At 41.6% G+C, this 22,424-nt stretch overlaps 3 protein-coding genes across 3 annotated transcripts; all 3 read right to left on the bottom strand.

Annotated features, from left to right (window-relative positions):
- Window positions 1-1,757: 1,757 nt before the first annotated feature.
- fabp7a (fatty acid binding protein 7, brain, a) lies at window positions 1,758-3,381 on the bottom strand. The gene is made up of 4 exons (XM_083885863.1): window positions 3,226-3,381; window positions 2,888-3,060; window positions 2,112-2,213; window positions 1,758-1,943 (listed from the first exon to the last, which is right to left on the bottom strand). Exons 1-4 carry the CDS (start codon window positions 3,296-3,298, stop codon window positions 1,893-1,895), a joined length of 399 nt encoding a protein of 132 aa, XP_083741989.1. The 5' UTR covers window positions 3,299-3,381; the 3' UTR covers window positions 1,758-1,892.
- Window positions 3,382-4,281: 900 nt separating this feature from the next.
- usp40 (ubiquitin specific peptidase 40) lies at window positions 4,282-14,416 on the bottom strand (the record flags this gene model as incomplete). The annotated part of the gene is made up of 31 exons (XM_083910221.1): window positions 4,282-5,422; window positions 5,509-5,603; window positions 5,683-5,775; window positions 6,101-6,311; window positions 6,405-6,470; window positions 6,558-6,676; window positions 6,776-6,934; window positions 7,028-7,102; window positions 7,498-7,562; window positions 7,655-7,691; window positions 7,775-7,861; window positions 8,005-8,093; window positions 8,307-8,360; window positions 9,033-9,093; window positions 9,221-9,371; window positions 9,448-9,860; window positions 9,939-10,009; window positions 10,085-10,169; window positions 10,246-10,417; window positions 10,542-10,623; window positions 10,733-10,871; window positions 11,137-11,334; window positions 11,420-11,527; window positions 11,623-11,739; window positions 11,831-11,959; window positions 12,133-12,276; window positions 12,389-12,535; window positions 12,685-12,849; window positions 13,197-13,310; window positions 13,942-14,009; window positions 14,218-14,416. 31 exons carry the CDS (start codon window positions 14,414-14,416, stop codon window positions 5,314-5,316), a joined length of 3,822 nt encoding a protein of 1,273 aa, XP_083766347.1. The 3' UTR covers window positions 4,282-5,313.
- A 1,840-nt stretch (window positions 14,417-16,256) lies between these two features.
- On the bottom strand, window positions 16,257-21,899 carry LOC310944525 (thrombospondin-type laminin G domain and EAR repeat-containing protein-like; the record flags this gene model as incomplete). Its single annotated transcript, XM_083910326.1, has 13 exons — window positions 16,257-16,410; window positions 16,677-16,778; window positions 16,863-17,041; window positions 17,925-18,157; window positions 18,237-18,444; window positions 18,536-18,697; window positions 19,128-19,198; window positions 19,282-19,413; window positions 19,513-19,669; window positions 19,753-19,843; window positions 20,222-20,586; window positions 20,847-21,070; window positions 21,806-21,899. 13 exons carry the CDS (start codon window positions 21,897-21,899, stop codon window positions 16,257-16,259), a joined length of 2,172 nt encoding a protein of 723 aa, XP_083766452.1.
- Window positions 21,900-22,424: the final 525 nt, after the last annotated feature.

Raw genomic sequence — 22,424 nt, 5'->3', positions numbered from 1 at the left:
ACAGGAAGTGGATGATTCCAATTAGATTTATCGAGAGGGGAGGGCGCGGACCGTACTAAACCAGGAGGACAACTGGTTGACAACTACGGTCAAGCCAGGGTAAATCACTGAAACGATCCCGAACGAGCGGACCGGCAGGACGAGGATATCCGGTTTTCAAAATAAGATAATAAATGAAGAATTTGTGATAGGGTTAAAAAAATAACGTCATTTAAATGTCAAGTTTGTAAGTGTTTTGTAGAGTTGGTTTACAAATAAAGCTAACTTATCGTTATAATTACTATTATGGTTAATATAATAATCATAAAATATTAAAATAAACCTGCAGACTCTAACATGATCTTATTATTAGGAACAATAAAAACGTGTTAAAAGTAATTTTATAACTCCAGATTCTTTCACTCTATCAACTATAAATCACGTGTTCATCACATTTATCAGTAACTTTATGAACAGATAGTGACGATAAGACAAAAGCAGCCTCATCAATCATTCGTTAATAAATCGATAATAAGTTTGAAAATAAATGCTGATGAGTGACAAATAAATAACTAAAAACCTGCTTTGTCATAATATTAAAAAATTTTAAACGAAAAACCCCTCATTGCCTTCATTTATTTACATTTCTCATAAAGTTTTCATATCGTACGGTTCACTGACAGTAGCGTCGGTCCCGAGACGCCACATGACCGCGCATTGCCCTGCTCGTACACCGCTATGACGTCACTCTGGGAATAAGATTTTTCTGGACTTTTTATGGCCTCTAGGAAGGTATATGTTAACTAATGCTAAGTAATACATATGAATGGTTGTTAATATATTATTCAACAGTTAATTAATGCTTAATAATGTACTAAGGAGAATCACAAATCCTGCTTTTCCTTACTTACTTACTTATCCATTTAAAGTGTGTAATTATATCATTTTAGTACAAATATGTCATTAAATAATTAAGTTTCTACATCAAACATGACTTGTTTGACACCCTGACATGTATTGTCTGTTTTTAAACATACAGTGTGAGACAGAGCCAAAGAGGATAAACTAAAAGTCTTTATAGGGTTGTATTTCCCTAATGAGGCCAAAGAGGGGTTACTACAGGTCAGCTTACACTGCTGACAAAGACAAAGAGGAAACTCCTGCCCTGCTGCTCTCCTGGGAGGAGCTAATTCATCTTCTTTTCAGCAGTTTTCATTCCCTCAAAACAGATTTTAATTACCAGTTAATTGAGTGAGTTCTTGTCCAGTTTAATCACTGTGGACTGTGGACACTTGGCCAAGGGTTAAATGTCAGATTCTATTTATATACCAGTAAGTGCTGAGTGGTGGATTTTTAACACAGTCAGTCCACGTCCTCCCTCTGCCCGTCATGCCAGCGGCTTCTCTCAGTCACAGTTGGCTCACACCATCGTATGAGGCCTCTACGTCATGTCACCACATCTTGAACCGGATTAAACCCCCACCCCACGGGCGAGTGGAGTGACATCACCAAACCCCCCCCCACCTCTCAGCCGTCTCTGACCATCTGGAGGTTACTACAGGACATTCACGCCCATGGGTTCAACGGTTACACTGCTGCTGCTGCAGCTGTCACCTGGACCTGACAGGGACTGCACTGTTCCCACCATTTTGGTTCAACATACATTTGAAAAGCCATGCAGAAAGAAAAGACAAGGACGCCCCCCCCCACCCCCCTTTGCTGCGGCGACGTTTGAGATAAAGTGTCTCTGTTTCAAATAACGGAGCCGTGAAAGAGCGAATGGTTCAGGCAGTTTATTGAAACACTGAGGTCATTCACAGTCTTACACTTCTTACAAAAGATCGGTATCAGGAACATACAATAACAACATGATTATTATTGAAAAAATATTGGTGATCGTCGGCTGCTCAAGTTCAGGCTTTTTCATATGTGCGGACGGCCTGAACTCCCTCAAAGTTCAAAGTCTGTGATGAGGAGAAGAAGAGACAGCAAACACTCAATAATGACAAGGAGATTCTGGTCTCTTATCACTTTACGCTATATGGGTTAAGAATTACCGGAAGTGGCATTATTTTGATATTATGAGGGTGTAAAGTTCTATCAGTTATTGCACCGCCATAAAAAAGACTCACCATCACCATCTTCCCGTCCTTGAGTTCTCTCACAAATCTAGTCTCCTTCCCGTCCCACTTCTGCACCTGCACAAACTTGTCTCCCTCCATGGTGAACGTCGACTGCAAACACAAACATTTAAGAGCTTTTAATTCACTTCTTTTTTTCTTTTTTTTTTACAAAAAACAACGGATCTAGAACAAGGAGATTTGTTTCGAGGCCTTTTTACAGCTTTCATGCAACTTTTCCAGGGTCACACTTTCTACGCAGCGTTTGAGGTCATTATCACACAGGTCACACAAGACACTCTTCTCCAGCACTTTATGCAACAGTCAAGCACTTTTCAAACCTTGAAAGCAACACATCAACATTCAAGGATTTCAAGCACCCGTCCAAGAACCTACTGGGGCTGCAGTATTTTCATAATCGAAGAATCAGTCGATTATCCTCTCAATTAATCGAGTACTGAAATGATTCAGTTTTAATTATGTTTTTTGTTTCATGGGTCAAAGAAACCAGAACATACATATTAAGAAGCTGAAAAATCTGAAAGCTTGTCCCAATAATGAAAAATTATCAATTGATTATCAAAATAGTTGACGATTCATGTAGTAATCGATTCAGTTATATGTCTTACAAACCAAATAATAATATCAAAAAACAATCAAAAACATTATTAATTCACAGATTTGCTCTTAATTTAGTGTGTTATCTTTAAAAAAGTCGTTTTTTAAAAATAAGAATCCCATGCCCCAGGACAGTGGAGGTCATGTCCACCATGTCCAGAGTGTCTTACTTTGACGTGTCGGTCATCAGCCGTGGTCTCGTCGAACTCCTCTCCCAGTTTGGAGGAGATCTCCGTGTTTTTGAAGGTGCTCAGAGTCTTCACCACCACTTTGTCTCCGTCCTGGCCGATCACCACTGTGGGTTTGGTCACGTTGCCCACTTGTCTCGTGGCAAAACCAACACCTGTGCAAATAAAGACATAAAATACACACAAATAAACAAACAAATATGCACTGATAAATCACAGCAAATATCATTTTATTGATTTTGTCAATATCAGATCTGCAGCTACTACTATATTATACAACATTACTATACATGATTATAGTTATAGTATAGAGTACTCACCCAGAGCCTTCATGTAGTCATCAAAGTTCTGAGTGTCCACCAGTTTCCATGTGCCGCAGAAAGCATCGACCATGTTTGCAGAAGATTCAGAGTCAAAGAGTCACAGATTCCTCCTCTCAGTGAACATTAATCCACAGCAGGAGACGCTGCGTCTGCGTCTGCTGCCAAATTAATGCTGAGGACAGAGCGCGGTGACGTCAGCGGCAACGTGAACGCTGATTGGTCGCTGCCGTGCACTCCTTAAATGCACCGTCAACAAGAGACGAAATTGTTTTTTTTTCCGTCTGAATCAAGAATTATTTGTTCCTATTCTTTGTTCTTATGTTTTATGTTATTGTTTTTGTATTTAATTCACTTATGTATGGTTTTAATTCATCTATCTATCTACGGTAGCTCAATAAATACCTACATAAACCATTTTTGATCAAATTTAACTTACTTACAATGTTCTGCTCCAAATATGTACTTTAAGTAAAAAAAGGTATTTTGTTGAGAATTTAGTTTGTTACTTTTCAATAAGGTTTTTTTTCCATGTGTCGCATCCTCATCATTCACTGCCAAAGTTACCAGTGCGTTATTTTTAATATTTATTTATCTCTATTACATACTTTTATTATATTTTTGTTCACCAGAGACCAAAAAATGCCAGCAAAGAATAAATCAATTGAAGACTTACCCCAGTCGAGCACCACGTTGGGTTTTCACACAGAAAAACGATAAAAGACTGATATTTACTGCAGTAAACCTTTAATGGTGGTAAAATATCTTCATCAGATTCAATCTGACACAAATCCAAACATCTGTCCACTGTCACATTAACCCTGTAAATCATTGGCACTGACTGAGGCCAGATGAACGCATGAAAAATAAATCACAATTAACACAGTAATACAATTATTTACTTACATTTTTCAAATTAGATTTTACTTCCCTCAAGTCCACATTATAGTATAGTGCATGCAAATGAATCCTTAAATGTTCCTCACTAAAGACTCAGGGATCTTTACTTTAACATACATTAAAAAAAAAAAAACGTATTTTGCATCAAAGTGCGTTTTATAACAAAGTTTTTGCTCCCTATAGTTTTTCCTTTCTAAGGTAAAATGACAACATGATGTGGAAGAGAAGTCAGTTAGCTTTAGATCTGAGCTCAACCATAAGAGGACAAACTCGTGAAATGATCTCCAATTACAGAAAATGAATAAAGGCAGATAATACAGAGTTATTAAGAGTGTGGTAAAAACACAAAGGACGTGAAAATTGCACACAGAGTCTCCGTCTAAATACTTTAACCGTCCTTTACTCAGAAGAAAACCGACATGACAGAGCAGAGCAGAGGTAGAGTGAGAGGTAGAGAGTGAGGTAGAGAGGACGGAGCGGCACTGACGCATCTCCATGTTAAAGGCCCGTCTCTCCTCTGTTGTTAAGCTGTGTGTGTGTGTGGGGGGGTGGGTGTGTGTGTGTGTGTGTGTGTGTGTGTGTGTGTGTGTGTGTGTGTGTGTGTGTGTGTGTGTGTGTGTGTGTGTGTGTGTGTGTGTGTGTGTGTGTGTGTGTGTGTGTGTGTGTAGCCAACAACAATCACAATAAGCTCCTGTGTTCAATTAGAGCGACAGTTCATCCTTTTTCTTGAGTTAATCGCCGTTAACAAGACATTTTTACCACAGCAGAAATGTAGAAAGTCAAGTTAAGCTTAATACAGTATTTTATAGCAGGTTTGTAATTGAAAAAAAGGTAAACAGAGAAAAGAAAGAACACTCTAAAAGGTTGTGAATTACTCACTGATGTCACACGGTCTTTACATTTCCCTGTAGTGAAATTAAATAAATGGTTGTGATCAAAGAAGACAAACACGGGTCATGTAATGAACAGAAAAAAAGGTGATGTTGCATAGAAACGACGCAAATTAAATGATCTTACTATAAAAACTAGACAATCAAAAGGTGAACTTTGTTCTCTGAGAAAAAAGGGATTTCATATTTGTGTATTAGATTTAAAAGATTTAAAGTGGATTGTCCTCATTGCAATGTGTTCACGTGTTGCAGTTTATAGGTAGTCGTGATTTTGTCCGAGCACCTTTGAGAGCCGGTGCTATCTGAATTCACCGACGTTGATGGACAGAGCCACCTCCGGCCTCCTGGATTTGCTCTGTCCAGACTTCTTCTGTGGTTCGGCATCATCAGATGCCGCAGTGTTTCCTCTAAACATAAGACAGGGAATACAAAGTGTGATTAAAATAGTCAGGCAGTGATGACAATGATCCTAAACAGAGTACAGATGTCTGACCCTTTCCTGCGCTGCTCTGCCTGCTCCCTGAGCCTCTGCTGCCCCTGCTCGTCCTCCAGCGTCACAAACTCCCTGTTGTTGTCAATCAGAAGATTCTGGAGGGGAAAAAAAAACATCAATTAAACACACAAGAGCAACACGGAGTCTCTCAAACGATCAGAGTTTCATTCATACCTTGACGCCGATGGTGTCGCCGTCTTTGAGGTGGAACATCGCTCCCAGAAGAGATTCTGCCCTCTTCTTTTTCTTTTTGGAGACCTGCTGAGTCTGAAGGTCAAAGACACAGGACAAGACAAATAAATAGCCCATGTTGTCTTAACAAATTTTAATTTTTAAATGGCCCAAAACATGTTTTGTGAGGCCAACATGTCTGTGATCTTTGGCCACCGAAACCTAAACAGTTAATTTGTAAAACTAAGGTTTGTGAGGTCACCGCGACCTTCAGTCCATCCTTGAGTCCAAGTGAAGGTTTTTGCCAAATTTGAAAGGATTGGCTCAAGTTGTTGATGTACAGACAGACAATTGAAAATTCTGACGATATAAAAACAGAATCATAACAATATGTTTATGTCTCATGAACGTCCATTCATACCCAATTAGAGATCTCTTTCCAAATGTGTTTGTCCGGCTGATACTTGGCCAGCAGCAGCGAGTCGGGAGAAATGCCATAATGTGCAGCCAGACGTGTGCGCAGAGAGCGAGGTGATGAATCATGGGAGGCGTCCCAAAGCAGCTCCTCTGCAGGGAAGTAACTCCTCTCCCCTGGCACTCCCATCTTCACATTCAGTAACAACTCCTTAGGCCTTAAAAAGAGAGGGGGAGGGATAAGAAGAATGCTGAAATACTTCACATGATAGGAAACCCATCACAGAAATGTATTACATTCAAAATCTTACCCAAGATCCTCCTCCTTCAGCAGCTGATGCACACACAGATCTGTTCCACTGGTGAGCTTCAATTTCCTGATCAGGGGAAAGAAGAGAGAAAATCTGAGCCAAGAAAAGACTTTCTCTATCTTTCATAATGAATATCAAAGACAGAGGTGAGACCTGAGCGATAGTTGTTGTCCTCTGAGGATTCGTGTCAGCCTCCCTCCCTCCAGCTGCCACACACGCATGAATGCATTGGTCGGCACACACACATTCTGAAGATCAGGCAGTGTTAACACCTGATTCAGACATGGACAAGAAAAAGGGAAACAATCTTAAATAAATAGAGAGGGATTATGACAAAAATCACGCCATAATCACATGATCAACGTTTGTACCTGAGTCTTGAGCTCGTCCAGCGTGGCTTCGTCCGATATCTCCACCTGTCCGATGCTTCTCAACTGGTGAGGCGAGTGATTATTGGTTTCATTTGTTTGAAAATCTGCGTCCGTGTTGTTGGGATCCAGATAAATCCACATGGATAAGTTAAGAAACCCCTGGCAACAACAACCAAAAAAAGACAACACTTATGACTTGAGAGCGAATGTTGGGTTCATGTGTGTCAAAAAAAAACCTCAATATTTAAGAACCTTTGGAGGAAGTTGTCCTTCTGTGACGACTAATGTTTCCCCACTGCTTATCTTCAGCTCTGATAGAGATGCATCCTGAAAAAAAACCACACATGGCTTTGTTTACTCTGCATTTAACAGACATTTTGACTGCATTAAAGCCTGGTTTACAGTTTGTCTCTGATCATTTCTGTCCCATTGTTTAGAAGGAAGATCATTTAAATTAATTATTACTGAGAGAACAGCAGCACAAGAAAAGGAGCCATCAAAGAGGTTTTGCTCCCACAGAACTCTTCCTGTCCATTTCTTTCACTCGACTCACTTGAGACGGAGCATAAATCAGGCTGGACTTTTCATCGTCCACACTATTTCTACATTAATTGACATTACTTTTTGTTGTCCTTCACTGGAAATATTATTTACATTTATTCAAATTATGTATATACACAAGTAAAAAGGGACTTTCAATGAAGAGATAAAAAGCCACTCACCATATCCATGAGTGGCTCTCCAACATCCTCACACCAATTAAGCCTCCTCAGATGCCAAAAGGAACCTGCTTGCACATTAACCAAACAATCAGTTATAGTTGGTATCATTAAGCATCAAGTAAACCATCAAATATTAACTGTATTCATTTAATTTTACCATCAAGTCCGACAGCATCCAGCATTGCCTTAAGACACTGAAAAACAGTCAGATTAAATAACACTTACACAAAACAACACACAGGTAATGTCAGTATGAATGTTTAAATTTTTCTTATACCTCTCTGACAGTGCAGGTCTCCTCCACAATGATGTCCATCTCCATGCCAGCAGAGGGCGCTGTGCCCACAGAGAAATGCAAAAAAAGCTGCAACACACAAAAAAAAAAAAAAACAACTACAAACAAGAATGGGTGATTTAAAGAGCTTCTCATCTTCACTTTAACGTTCACCTGTGCCGCTGTAAACTCCCAGTGATTTATTGGGGATTTCAAATAAAAACACCACACACCTGCGATGCTCTGGGGGCATTTCCCGGACAGAGAGTCAGTGTGGTCATGAGTCGCACCCCCGCTTCACGAACACTCAGCTCCTCGCACACTGTCGGGTAAAACCAGAGCAAAGACAAGCGCACTTCAGTCAGTGTTTGCGACGACTTCAAAGACACACGATGAGAAGAAAAATTACAAGCAGGGATAGTACCTGAACACAGGGGCACGGTAAAGGCATGTGTGTATTAATATTAAGTGAAAATGAAGGGGGATTTCCAGCTGTTAGTAATTCTGCACCCCCAGGAAACAAATGACAGAGTACCTGGAGGAAGGAGTTTCCCTGAGCTGTCCACCTGTCGCAGACACCACTGTGCACCTGGTCAGTGAGACAGGAACAACACATGAATGAAGAGAATAAACAGGAGAGGAAAAACTCTGACGTAGATCAGCGATCTCATCCCAGATCACACAAACAACTGGAATCGAAACAGAATCTTGCTGTTTTCAGTTGGCAGAGGAAAGATCCCACATCTTAAGGTGATTAAGGTGAATTTTGTAGTTCTTTTTTCGTGGCATGGACCCAAAACCATGAGTTCATTAGTGCCAATACAGGCAATGTAGACTTGATATGGGTGTTTTGAGTTGATATCAAAATAATCTTATTTGAAGGTTGAAATCCTCCGTTGAGTCACTTTATCTATCTATATATATTAATCTATTCCACAGCAAGTCACCCTGATGCCTCACTACATAATCCAAGTCAAGAAAACAGCAAATGAATCATAGTCTAAAATAGGACAAATAATAAGTTTTATATCCAAGATTTGAACATAAAGCTCTAAATTTGTACACATGTACATGTATTGGATTAGTTTAACTACCCTTCAAGTTCATCATGTCAAAATTGCTCTGAGGCAAATTCATGTGCTGTTAAACTATGCAAACAAATTCCGGACCCTGGCTTCTCATGAAAGAGGGGACGATCAGGGAATCCCTTGCAGACATGTGCAAATACGTGCGGTTATGTGTAACATGGAGAGCGCCTTGCCTGAGGCCGTCTCCTGTAGCTGCAGCTCCTCTATGGCTCTTTGTTTCACCTCACCCAGCAGCTGTGACACAAACATTACACACCACTGAAGGATTTCCAGAAAGAACAATGTGATGCTTGGCAGAGAAGGACGATGACGGAGAGGTAAGCATGACGGAGCAAATACACAGGCGGAAAATAATACCAACCATATTTCCTGTGGCTGGAACCTTAACTTTCTTCCTTTTCTCCTCATCAACATCTCCTCCTCCTTCTCCAGGGGACTGAAACTCCACCTGGAGCCAGCGGCAGTCAGACGGCGTAGTGACGGTGACGACGTCTCCATTGAGAGTAAACACACTGCACAACGTTAAAGAAGACAGATGTAAAACGTGTAAACTAAACAGCCACACAGACACACTGTGGAGGATTTTACCTGCTGTCAAACGACTGCGGCTCCAACACCAACAACGCATCGCCATCTTTGAGCGACAGCTCTTTTAGCGTACGCTGCATGTCACCGGGCGGGAAAATCCTCCATCCGCTGGCTCCTCCTCCCTCTCCTGCTCCCTGCTCTTCTCTCCGTCCTCTCTTATGCTTCTGGCACAGCAGACTCTCCTTCGGCTCCCCCAGTGCCTCCTTCACCTCCCCGAGTGTCGCACCACCGGCGAAACCTCTCGCCTCTCTCTTGAGTCCTGCTCCCCCATTTTCAAACGGTCCTTTGCTCTCCTCCTCACATGCCACGCCATTCTCCACTTCCTGTTTCTCATCTTCACCCAGAAACGGACGGACAACAGTGAGCAACACAGGCTCCCACTCAGCCCCAGTGAGGATGGATGCACCACAAACCTGAGGAGATTAAAAAAGGTGAATTGGTCTGGATGTTGACACCTGACGTGTGTGTGAAAGACTCATGTTTTACTTCACCTCTCTGCCATTCCACACAAACAGGTCAGAGTTTGTGTGGATGCCTGCGCTGTAAAGGGAGATGGAATCATCTGAAAACCAGAAAAAATATTATCAGAGATCCTAACTTTCACTGTTCTCTTGCAGTATTTCTCTGGATGTCTGACCTGTAAGAGTGTTGTAGAGGTGTAGACCTGCTGGAAGACTCTTGGCCACAGTCAAAGCCATATCTCCTTCCCACAGCTCCTGCATCTGAGAAGATGTTAACTGTGTTTTTCTCTGTTCTTTCAGGGTCTAAAACAACTAAGACATTTGGGAAATAAGTTACCTGGTAAATGGCTAAGCACAGGTCTCCCACAGTCTTTCTGCGGTCAAAGCTGAGGGTGGTGTTATCACTCTGCTCTCTGCTGGCTGCTTGCAAAGCTCCGTTTTCTAATAAGTAACACGGTGCCAGATGCAGACGCAGCTCCACGGTGTTATTGGAGGCTTCAAACTTCTCACTATAAAACAAACAATGCTGATTCAGATCCGTCTTTAGTGATTATACACTAATATACTCAGTGTTAGGGATGAGTAGATAAACTGAAGTGTAATGTGATTATGTGGTGGAGTTTTTTTCTGTACCGCATCTCCTGCACTTTGACGTTCTCTTCCTGAGCCATCTGCACGAGGCGAGGGGGAACTTTGTATTGTGGATTGTTGAAGGCTGAAAATATCAAATAAAATCAATACATAATGAGAGCACATACATATTATATATCATTATTAATGGGCCCTTTTTCCAACCAAGTGGTTGAATATTTGGAGTCCATTACCTTCGCTGGGCCTTTGCAGCTGTGTCTTCCTGTAGAACAGCATGTACGCACTCTCTTTGCCCTGGAACTGCTTCTCTATATCAGACTGCCTGATGGAGGTCACAGCGGAGTCATTGAGGTCAAACCAGTGGTCACCCTGCTGATGGACAAGAAGATGCACCTTCAGAATATGGCATTAAAGTGTTTGTAGGACAATTATGAACAATAATTTCAAAAGCTTTAACACTGGATGAACATATGATAGACTTTTCCACTTTTAAACATATAAAAAATTATATTTATGAGCCATCTTCTCTTCCAAATGAAGTCAGTGTTTATAGTCATCTCACAGCATGTATACAGCATCTAAACATCTGGACATGTGACCTTCTACAATGCCAGACCTTTAAAGTGTGACCTGTTACCTCTGGTTCTAGTTCTGGCTCCTGGTCTGGGTCTTGCTGTTGTTCGGTTGTTGAGCCTGAGGCTGTTGAAAGATCTGAGGTCATGGTCTGCTTTGCCGGGACAGCAGGGTCAGCCACTGGACTTGGTGGGTTTGCTTTCAGAGCTACTTTAGTACCGTTCGACACCAACATGAAGACATTGTTGTGGGACTGCAGGAACTACATCAGCAGAGGGAACATGGGAGAGAAAAATGTGTTTCTTGGAGAAATATGAAAATGTGAAACAGACGAAAAACAAGAATACCTTTCCGATGGGACCATAGCGTTTTCTGAACTTTTTGCTCCAGGATGAACCGATCTTATCCATGAGTTTCTGGCCCAGCTGGTCCATCGGGACACTCTTTGACGGCTCCTAACAAACCAGAATGAACAGAAAACAATTCACTGATTTTTCCATCACCTCTGGCTTTATTCAAATCAATAAATGATCAGTTATTGTCGCTGTACCTGAACAATTATAGCAGCAATGACAGACAAGGGGTCGTCTTCTTGCAGTTTTGGCTCACACACATCTTTGGCCTCTTCCTTGGCTTTCCTCTGAGTTTTAGGTTTGCAGTCCGCCTCCTGACAACAATACACAACACACATTCAACATCCTGCAGTTGTTGATATTTATATATTATAAGTATGATAATAAAGCACTAGTTTGTCTCACCGGAGGCTCCCATTGACCAAGCTGGTCAATGTCCCTGATATAAGCATGGTAATGGCCACCGTAACAGCCGCCCTTATGAATGATCACAGAGAACAGGTCATAGGAGTAATCAGAGTCCTCTCCATCAACCTGTTAGAGAGAAACACATGAGGGTTAATTTTTAGTACTTCAAAGAAGACAAAACATGTTCTATGTCGTTCTTCCAAGGCCAAAAACATCAGGATTACAGTCCTGATGTTTTTGGGATTGGATTGTTAAATAAACCTAATCTAAACAAACAGAAAGAACATTAATGACTATACCTGCTCACAAAAAGGCCTCAGGTTGATGGTGACGGGGAAGCTGTAGCGTCCTGTCTCTTTGTATCGCTCGCATTTGGCAAAGTCAAAGCTAAACCTCAGCAAAGACATCGTCATGAATGGAGGGAGCTTCTTCAGCTTAGCAGACTGAACAACAGCGAAATGAGTAAAGAAGAGAAAAAGAAAAACATTATTGTCTTATTTGTAGAAAACTTCCACAGAAAGGCAAAATGAGCACAGATTAAAAGTTGTAGCTGACCTTGGCAGCAGTGACCAGCCTGTCACACTGTGCACAGCGGTACAAATTATTGCCCTCAAACAACTCCTCCTCCACAAACATGTTCCACAAAGCCTCCTCCAGGCTACAGATGCCACACACACACACCGTCAGGTCCAGAAAGTCCTCCTAAAGAAGAAACAGAGACATACTTAGTGACGAATTGACTCTGCTGTTCTTTCATTGGCCGAATACAAAAAAGACCATCAATGATTTTAAATAGGACAAAACATGACATGATGAGGAGCGACGCCCTGCACGTACTGCAGGCCACGCACCTGTCTCTGGCTGACATTCCCACACTCCTTGCAGACAATGCTGTTGACGATGATGCCGTGGTAGAGCTGGTGAATAAATGTACTACCAGTGGTTCCCACAAGAGAGTGCTCCAACGCACTGAACAGAATCCTGTTCAGCTCCTGCACGTCATGCTGATTTGTGCCCTGAAAGAAGAGGAAAACAGAAATAAAAACAGTTAAAATATTGCTATATTAATTTTCCATTAACTACAATGTTATATGTTATATTAATATGATTTAGATCTCTGGTACAAATTAAATCACAGCACTGGATGTAGCATCTTGACCTGGAAAAGTGTGACAGGATTCCGTGTCTGTTTCTGTCTCCATCTTCATGGATTTATTGTGCATAGATGCAGCTGAGAATCAGAATGTCATCGTGTATATGCAGGCAGGACCGAGTTAAATAAATCATGAGAATGATTGTATTGTAACCTAAGCCTCTCTCTCTCGCTCTCTTTTTCTTATCGACTCTAATAATGGGAACTGACCTCACTGCTGTTCCAGCCAAAGCTATCAGTGAGTTCGGCTGTGGAGGCGCTCTGCTGGTCCACCAACAACATGCGGGCAAACAATCTCTGCAGCTCCAGTGGTATCACTCTGACCTGAGGGAAAAAAGGACAATGCCTTATTCTATTCAGATCTTACTACAGACAAGACAAAGAAGTTCACAATAATATATATTCTATAAAAATTAGAATAACTATACTCTTATTTTTAGACATGCAAATACAATTACATACATTATTCAAGGGTATTAACTCACGCTGACATAAACAATTCATTGGTACTGTAAAATTCACTTACACCCTTACAAATATGTTAGAGAACGTATATAGCTTTCAGTTAGCATTAAAGCTCAAAAGATGTTTAGTTTGTCCATTGTGGGCTAAACATGGTGACCTAACTTCCTGATATAAATATAAAAGGCTCATTCTTGAGCAATGAAAAAGTTAAGTTCTTACAGGTAAAGGTATTATCATTTAATTGTCCTGTCAAATTAAAATAATTCAATTTAAATGTTACACACTGGACTTTTAAATACATAAATCCTCACTTTCAACATCCTTTTTATCAGTGATAACGTGTCCATGATATCTTACTCGACTACACAGATTAAGATAATCCCCTGCATAATTAGAGACACATGCAGATTATACCTGTGGTTTCACAGTAATTCTACAACAGCTTTCTTCTTTTTGGCAACATCATCATCATCATCATCATCCACTTTACCTTGGCTCCTGGTTTGTCTTTGTCTTCCAGGCATCCTAACTCCTCTGGCCCCAAACTGAACAACTCTTCTGCAAAATAAATCAAAGCAAACAATGTGTAAGTAAAGAAAATAAACCGCCTTTGTTACACAACGTTGCAGATTGAATGTGAATGATAGTGTCATTGCACTAGTACAAGGTATCATCTACTCATCCTGGGGTACATTTAAAACAAAGGAAACAATACAATAACAATCCACAAAAGCATAAAGTAAAAGTGAAGGTGAGGTAGACTCACCTCTGAACTCTGGGGTAAACAGCAGGGTCTGGAGCAGAGAGTTCAGGTAGCACGTCCCTCCCTGGTTTTTGATACCGCACAGATTGCTTTTTCCCCGGGCTGGAGGAGGCTCTCCTCCCACCTTAACCACTCTCCCTTTGGTGGAGGTGGAGGAGAAGCCTTCGTCCTCCTCGTCCTCCTCGAAAAGATTCCCAAACATGCCGTGTGAGGATTCTCTTGACTTCTTTACTAAGTTTCTGTTTAACGCTGGAGCCCTCGCCACAGTAAACCGCGTGTTAGCACTCGGACGTGTCCTCTTGCTATCTCATCTTGGTCTTACCGAGTTCTCTGTTGACAATGGTCGGACTGACTCTGAAATAAGAAGACTTCACGGGGCTGAACATAGCGGTTATTAACGGACAGGTAGCGGTTATGTCGGTGGACGAGCGGAGCGGGCTAATGAAGGCTAATAAAGGGCAAACAGGCAGACAGATGATGAGCAGCTTGACAGCTAAGCGAAAACGTGAAAAATCAGGAGGTCGGAAACAGTCTCTTTCTCTACGACTGTAAAGAAAATGTCACTTCGGACAGATACCCTGAAGACATTTTTTTTAAAAAGACTCAAAACTGCTTCGGACACCAGCTCTTTCTTCCTCTGTTAACTGAAAAACAAAACAAACGAAAGGTAAATAAAAATAGCGTCAGTGAACAGTAGGCAGCCATGTTTTTCCTACTTAGGGTTGCCGCGGTGCATTGTGGTACTTGTAGTATCTGACTGGTTCAGAGTCAAAGTTTACAGCCAAGAAGATAATTATTTCTTGTACAAACCTGGATGGATTATTGTTATAAATGGACAATATTAAAGATAATTGTGTTTGTATGAGTGTATACAGTCACTTTAAAATAATAAAAACACGTTTTGTGTTGCATTAAATACATATAAAATAAAAAATAGAATAAGCTTTTTATGTGTACTTTAGACTGAATGGACTGCATTTTCCTCATTTCTTCTCTCAGAAATTGCACAGTGGTCATTTGGGGCTTGTAGTTTCACAGCGTGAGTTAGATTTATTATTCCCATTTTTATAGACTGAGGTAGTTATGTGCCTGGAGACATGTATGCAGGGTTGCATACCAGTCAGAGACCTCAGCAGACATCTTCTGATTAGCCATGAAATTACCTGGAATGAAAACTCATGTACCTCAAGGTATGCTTAATACCCTTGTTGCCACTGCCACATGCTCTAACGGAACATAGCTGAAGGTAAGCCAAAGGAAAAACAACCCTTGTCTTGCTCGTTTCGAAGTGATTTATTTCTTGTAATATCAATAATTTACCTTTACTTTAACACAAACACATATATAATCCATGCAGTCGGTGGCAAAACGTCAGTCAGTCTAATTTCCTGTAAGAGAATGCATTTCAGTAGATAAACAAAACTTTAAATATTATATTTAATTTAAACTGCTTATATAGAAATATATGGATATTACAAGTTTTACTCGGCTTTAGTCATTTCTGTCACCTATATTCCAAGAAAAATCTATATTTGTTTTAAAAAGAGGTACATTAGTTGTTAATTTTGCACTGATAGTTAATGTTGTGGGGTAACTGGGTCAAAATACCGAAGGAAAACAATCTAAGTTGCCAGCTCTAAGTTAATTCTAAATGATCTAGTTGTTTTTTGGTAATTTTCTGTCATGATTTCCTGACATATCTCTAAATATAATTCCAAAACCCTCTCCAAATGGCAGGAATAACCAAGTAATCTAATCTAAGGACATTTATTCTAAAGACTTCTTCAAATTCCACCTCAAACAATGTCTGCGTTGTCCGAGCTACATCTAATTCTGACTGACTAAATCTCAAATGAAAATGAAAAAACCCTTGGAAACAGAAACAATAAAGACACGCCTGCATTTGAAGAACTACTGCAAACAATTTCTCAAACAGAAAACACGGACACAAAAGGACAAAGTATGTCCTTACAAAGAAGAACCTGTACTATATTTACACACGTGCACACACACATACACACTCGTACACACACTCCTTTTGTTCAGTAGGTTTTTAGCTTGAAGACTTTGGAGAGCGATGCTTTGGCGCTGGAGTAGATCAAGTAGGATTCTCCTTTAGAGCTGAAAAACTCCCAGTCACTGCACCCGATGGTTGGAAGCCAGTGAATGGGAACAAAGCCTTCATATCCCTGCCACCTGAAAACAAACAGAAGCCATGGAAAGAATCAAAGGTGTGCTTGCATCTGCCCGACAACAGAAGAAAGTGCTGTGGGCCATTCCCTGGTTCCTGGTGGGTGCTCTCATGTCAGAAGCAGCTGCTATGCTTTCACTTGTCTGCTTCACACAGGAAGAAAATAAATCTACATTACAGCACCGTGGTTATGTCAGTGCTGGAGTTACAGGGCAGTCATTATGAGTGAATTATTTAACACTGGGAGGGCTACTGTTGACAAGTTGGCTACCTGTACAGAATGCTGTTGAGAGAGTACGACTCTCCGTTGAAGGAGTTGGCCACAATCAGAAAGTGTTCCTCCCCGAGGCTGAAGAACTCCCAATCCACTGCACTGCAGAGACACAATGATTTGTGGTGATGTTCAGTGAGTGACATGGCAGGACTGATGTGTTTTAGAACACACAAAAGTCTGTACCTGTAGGTGACGATGTCCTGGAAGCGGACAAAGAGCTGTACTTTCATGTCCAGCTCGTAGATGGTGGAGTTTATGGCATATTGACTCGGCTCGTTGCCGTGAAGTCTGTTTCCGTTGGCGACGACGAGGAAGACTCTGCTGCCAATCTTGAACATTTCCCAGTCGGTGGCGCAAAACGTCTACAGAGGAAGTCAGAAAGAGAACAAAGTTCTGTACAAATGAAAATATGAGACGTAGAGGGCAGAGCATGGAAATGCAAAATTCACAAATATCAAATGGAAATTGGACAAGATAACTCTGAAACTCTGAAAATTGCTGCAGACGTGTATGAAATTCACTTCACAGGTGGTGGAGCTAGAAAGAAGAGGAGTGACTCTTTAACTGTTGTGGTCGTGACTCATCCATGACATTGGTTGTTGAGATATTTAATAAGATCAAGGTGATGCTGCAGAGAAAACCACAGGACAAAACCAGACAAAACAACCAAATCTTACAATCTTACAACCACATCGTTAGCGTTGGCTGACAGGGAGTCATAATGATATTTTCTATCTCATTTGATGAGTTCAAGTGATTAAAATTTCAATTGCCCTGGGGGGGCTGCTCCTGTGAGCCCTCACATCCAGCTGTGGAGTTCCCCTAAATCACACAGTTCACCTCCTTATGGTCTCTCATCTGACGATCAATGTGTCAGCGCCGCTCTGCTCAAATGTGTCTGGATTTAAATATATGACTCACAATCAGTGACATGTCAAAGCGTTACTATCACTGAAACAAATCAAACCGCACACACTCTATTTTTGGCACTTAAACGCTGCAGACACACCCACTACTACTTATCAAACATTGCCATTTATCTGTCCATGTTTGCATTCCCTTCCTTGTGTGTGTGAACACACAGGGAAAATAGTTTTTCATACTAATCTCAAAGACGCTGATGCCATCTAAGCCAAATAAGCCCGAGCTTCTGGGAAAATTAATCAAATGGAAATCATGCAGCAACCATCACATCACGTCAGTGTTTGGATGTTTGAGCCAAACAGCTGTTTTTACACCACATACCTTGATGGTCTGGAACACCTGGAAGTTTCCGTTCACCCAAACATAAATGACAGAGTCCACAGAAGTGGTCACTCCATCAAAAGCGTTGGCGACCACCAGGAAATGGTACGGTCCCACAGTGAAGAACTCCCAGTCATAGGCCCCGGACGTCCGCAGCATCTGGTGAACCTCAAAAGACTTTGTCAGCCTGTTCCACTTGTATATCACACTGTTGATGGTGTGATTGTTGTTACCTGAAAAGACAAAACCAGGAAGAGATAAATGTAGACTTGTGATGCACAGATTTAGGAGAACAACAGAGAATAACCGTACCTTGTCTGTGATTGGCCACGGCGAGATAGGTCTGTCGGTCGATGACGAAGGCCTCCCAGTCTCGAGCACAGTACGTCTGCAGAGACTGGAAGCGCACAAACTGTTTCCTTTTCTTGCTCCACTTGTAAATAACAGAAAACTCGTTCTCTAACTCTTTATTTAAACGATTGTAAGGCCCTCCGCCAGAGTTAGACACCACCAGAAACGTCTGCGTCAAACGAAACAGAGAAACAGACAATCTGTGTTCAGAGCTTATACTGACACTTGAGTGTGACATCGCCTTCCTTTTTATGTCATACTTTCTTTCCTATGTTGAAGTGTCTCCACGCGAGAGCTTCGTGAGTGGAGATGTTCTGGTAGAGGGTGAACTGAGCGTGAGTCCACAGATACACGGCCGAACCAGAGGTTTTGGAGCGATGAGCCATCGCCGCCATCAGACCCATGCCAGGCACCCGGAACACCTGAGGAGAAGGACATTTAACACAACAACACAGAGGAAAATACACTTTTATATCTACTTTTATCAATTGGTCAATACTTAATTCAAAGTAACTGGCGCACAAATCACGCGAGATCAGAGAGGAAATCGCTTCCAAAGATTTGGACTGTATCCTTATTCAGTGTCACTCAGAGACAGAAATAACACATTGTCTTAAATAATGTCTTAAATAAAAGTGACAACATACACACCGCATATAATGTATATTTAATATCATAGTTATTGTCTCAAACGGTCTTTACTGATGTCATCATTTCTGTTTTTTGCATGTTTTGTGCAGACAAATATCACCTCAATACAAATTACAAAGCAATGTTTTCTCATTGAAAAGATTCAAGCACTTTTCAGTATACAAACAACACTGCTATACAGTGTAATACATGGATAAATACCTCTACATCATGTGTCTCTGAGCTGGTGGTCAGGACCTGATGTTCCAACACATAGTCCAGCCTTATGTGATCTGTGTGCAGGCAGAGGTGAGATTATTTCTTATATCTAAGCGGAGCAAACTTTAAAACACTCCCAAACACACACGAGCCTCACCCTGTAGCACTGTGATCCACTCGCTGCCATCGCAGAGGTACAGACCTCTTTTAAGTGGATTGAACCACAGCTGACCCTGGAGCAGCTCGGAGCAGGAACGCTCCAGCCCGACTGACACTCGCTCCTCCTTCTCTGTCAGCGCCAGATCAAAACACAATGGGAATCAAACAGTTACAGAGGAAGGAAGAGGAGATATCGGATTAGGCTGTATAAATCATAAGGGCATGTTACCAGAGGAAGTCGGATGGCTGTCGTCCTCCTTCCTCTTGACGGGCAGGTCTAAGAGGAGCGGTGGTACTGACAGAGCTGCTGGGTGAGAGTTGGGAGAGGAGCAGATCTGAGGGGTGGCATCTGAACCTGGCACCAGAACCAGCTGTCGGAGCAAACCCTGCACAGAGACAGCAGAAAGACAAGTGTAAATATCAGCTTACTGTATATGCATCTTAATAAAGTTATGAATGGAGTTCTTACTGAAAACAGGCCTTTCCATCGACCCCGATTACCAATGTGGAATCTGGCTCCCTGGATGTTGAGGTCTGAGGGGAACGGCCTGCTCGGAACGCTGTTCGTCATACAAATATATATATATATGATTATTTTGAACTTGTTTTTCTTAAATGAACACTTCATTAAGTCAGTCTACTCCGCTCTTTTTTTAGGACTGAGACAGGAAAATATGAACGCATCATATAAGCACTGATATTCCTCCCTGCGCTGCGCCAGAGGGAGTTTCCACTTAAAACCATCCATCACATACTGTCAGGTCACAATGATATGGCTGCAGGGCGCGCGCACACTTGGAACAGTGCAATTGTATTGTGGTGAAGGATCTACTATCCCTGCAGGGCGAAGTGAGAGGAACAGGAAGAGAGGATCGCGGGCAGGAGGCAGACGGTGTATACCCACACTGTCAACACAAAACAAGAGAGGATGAACTTACATCTGCACGGGTGTCTGGCAGTCCACCGTCAGGCTCACAGAGTCTCCAGCAATGTTTAAAACAAGAGTGTGCCACTGGTTATCAGCCAGCTTGGTCCCTCCAAACACCCAGTGCTCCACGACCCCTCCGTGACCTTTGAATAGAAAGTGCAGAGATTTTTTGGAAAGCCTCAGTCCCAGGATGATCCGGCCGCGTTCCTCATTACTCTTGACTCTCTTCTCCTTGTTTTTCCTGGTTTTTCTGGCTTGTTCTCCTCCTCCGGTGGTGCTCCTCTTTTTGTTACTCTTCAAAATGTCTCCATAATCATGCAGTGTGCTCTTTTCCTCTGGTTTTGGCCCCATGAGAGAGAGGATGTATTCATTTCTCTGTAAGACAATCATGAGTTACTAAAATGCGATGATATGTTTGGCTCTAGACTAACTGCACAATCAGTGAAGTGACCATATAATCTCAAGCTTATTCAGCAATGGAAATAGATGGTAGCTGCTATATCATACTAACTTTTTACTGTAATAATGTAGATTAAAAATTTACAAATCCTTCTGATCACCTGTGGATTGTTACGTAGCTAAACACGTAAAAATATGCTTTTACTTTGACACTGTAACATGTATAAGAATCTCACCTTTTTTGCGAGGTGCGAGACTCTTAAAGTCACAGCAAGTGAGAATTCTTTGGGGAAGAGGTCACAGTTTGCGAGCAGCTGCGAGGAGGGGAAGCTGAGCGAGGAGTGAGGGCTGGAGAAATGCACGCCCCTCACCTCTCCGGCCTGCTTCATGTGCACCCCAGGCGCCAGTTTGGAGGTATCCCTCTCCAGAACAAAAGACAGGAGATCCAGAGGGAGCATGTCTGCAAACAATGGGAAAATAAAGAGGTCAGGAGGGTTGGTTTACTGCTGCAGCCTATTGTGCTGCCGTGTTATAAAACTGTAATTTGTAACCTGGGGGTCTAAACCCCCTGAAGAGGGTGTGAAATCAAATTTGAGGACTCAGCGGGGTGAGTTCTAATGAATAAACTTGTTCTTTATATCCAGGTTTCTTGAATTAACTCAAATAAAACTGCACATACTGTAATTATCACATATTTCATTAATTTGTGCTTCTTTAAATGTTATATTTTAGAGTGAAATAGATTTGGATTCATTTCTTAGCTTCTCTCAAAGAATACTTTTCCACATGTGTGTGACAGACAGTGGAGCTGCCGCAGGTTTGTTTTAGGAAAATTCAGTAATAAAATAATAAGAAGAAAGACTTTTACTACGTAAGGAGGAGTATTCCTCATAAATTGATAAAATGTCAAATGTCAAATGTTAGTCCTGATATTCTGATGTGTACAGAATCATTGTGGAATCCTAACCACATCCAATGCCTGTACTTGTTTGTGGATATTAATTTAATATTGCACGCAATGCCGAACACACCCCCACTGTACTGTAAGCAGATACCGACAGTTTGAATTATCCAAAAGAATTTCAGCTGGAGGGCTTTCCCGGGTTTTAAAGATTGAAACTGTAAACCTTTCACAAAATAATCATTAACGGAAGATCACTAGTTTTGAAATGTACTGAGGTAAAGTGTACGATACCTGTGCAGTGTCTCCATGTGTCTGTGCTGCTGCTGCTGATGATGATGACCCTTAACCCCAGGAGAAGGAGCTGCACAAATATTAGCGATGACATTACAAAAGACCCCGTATGCTTCAGTTGCCAGATAGTGGGACACGCTCCATGTTTAAGGCATTTCTCCTCATCTCCTCTTATCTGAAGCCACAGTATACTCCACACACCTGTGTGTTCACATTGATCCAAACGTACATTTTCAGATGTAAAAAAAAACAACAAAAAACAAATGTCTGCTGAAAATCACCAGAGCTGTGCTGGCAACCTAAGATTCACAGGTCCCTAAATGTACAAGTTGGAGGCTCCTGTGCTTGGAGAGAGATCCACTCATCTGCACAGGGAATCCTGCACCTGCAGCTCCTTTTAAACACCCGAGCCAGGCAAATCTCCACATGGCCTGTCAATCATCCTCCCACAAACGCCTCTGATGACACAGAACCTGCCAGAGGGTTGAGCTGCTCCGCTGCCGTGGCCAAGAAGTGTTTGCAAGTAGTAGCATAAATAATAGTTTATGTATTTATATTAATCTCCTTTTCAGTCAGTGAGAGCAAAGGTGCATGAAAACTGATCTTTAAATTTAGCTTG

The sequence above is a fragment of the Microchirus variegatus genome, assembly GCF_963457635.1.
Source record: "Microchirus variegatus genome assembly, chromosome: 2".
Lineage (NCBI taxonomy): Eukaryota > Metazoa > Chordata > Actinopteri > Pleuronectiformes > Soleidae > Microchirus > Microchirus variegatus.
The sequence above is the reverse complement of the archived record's forward strand: the minus strand, read 5'-3'. Positions and strand labels throughout refer to the sequence as shown.

Bases quoted from the DNA above. Each gene is read 5' to 3' on its own strand.
- fabp7a (XM_083885863.1), bottom strand. From the start codon at position 3,298: ATGGTCGATGCTTTCTGCGGCACATGGAAACTGGTGGACACTCAGAAC. The intron at 3,061-3,225 runs GTGAGTACTCTA...TTATTTGCACAG, and splicing joins TGACTACATGAAGGCTCTGG to GTGTTGGTTTTGCCACGAGA. The intron at 2,214-2,887 runs GTAAGACACTCT...TTGTGTTTGCAG, and splicing joins CTGATGACCGACACGTCAAA to TCGACGTTCACCATGGAGGG.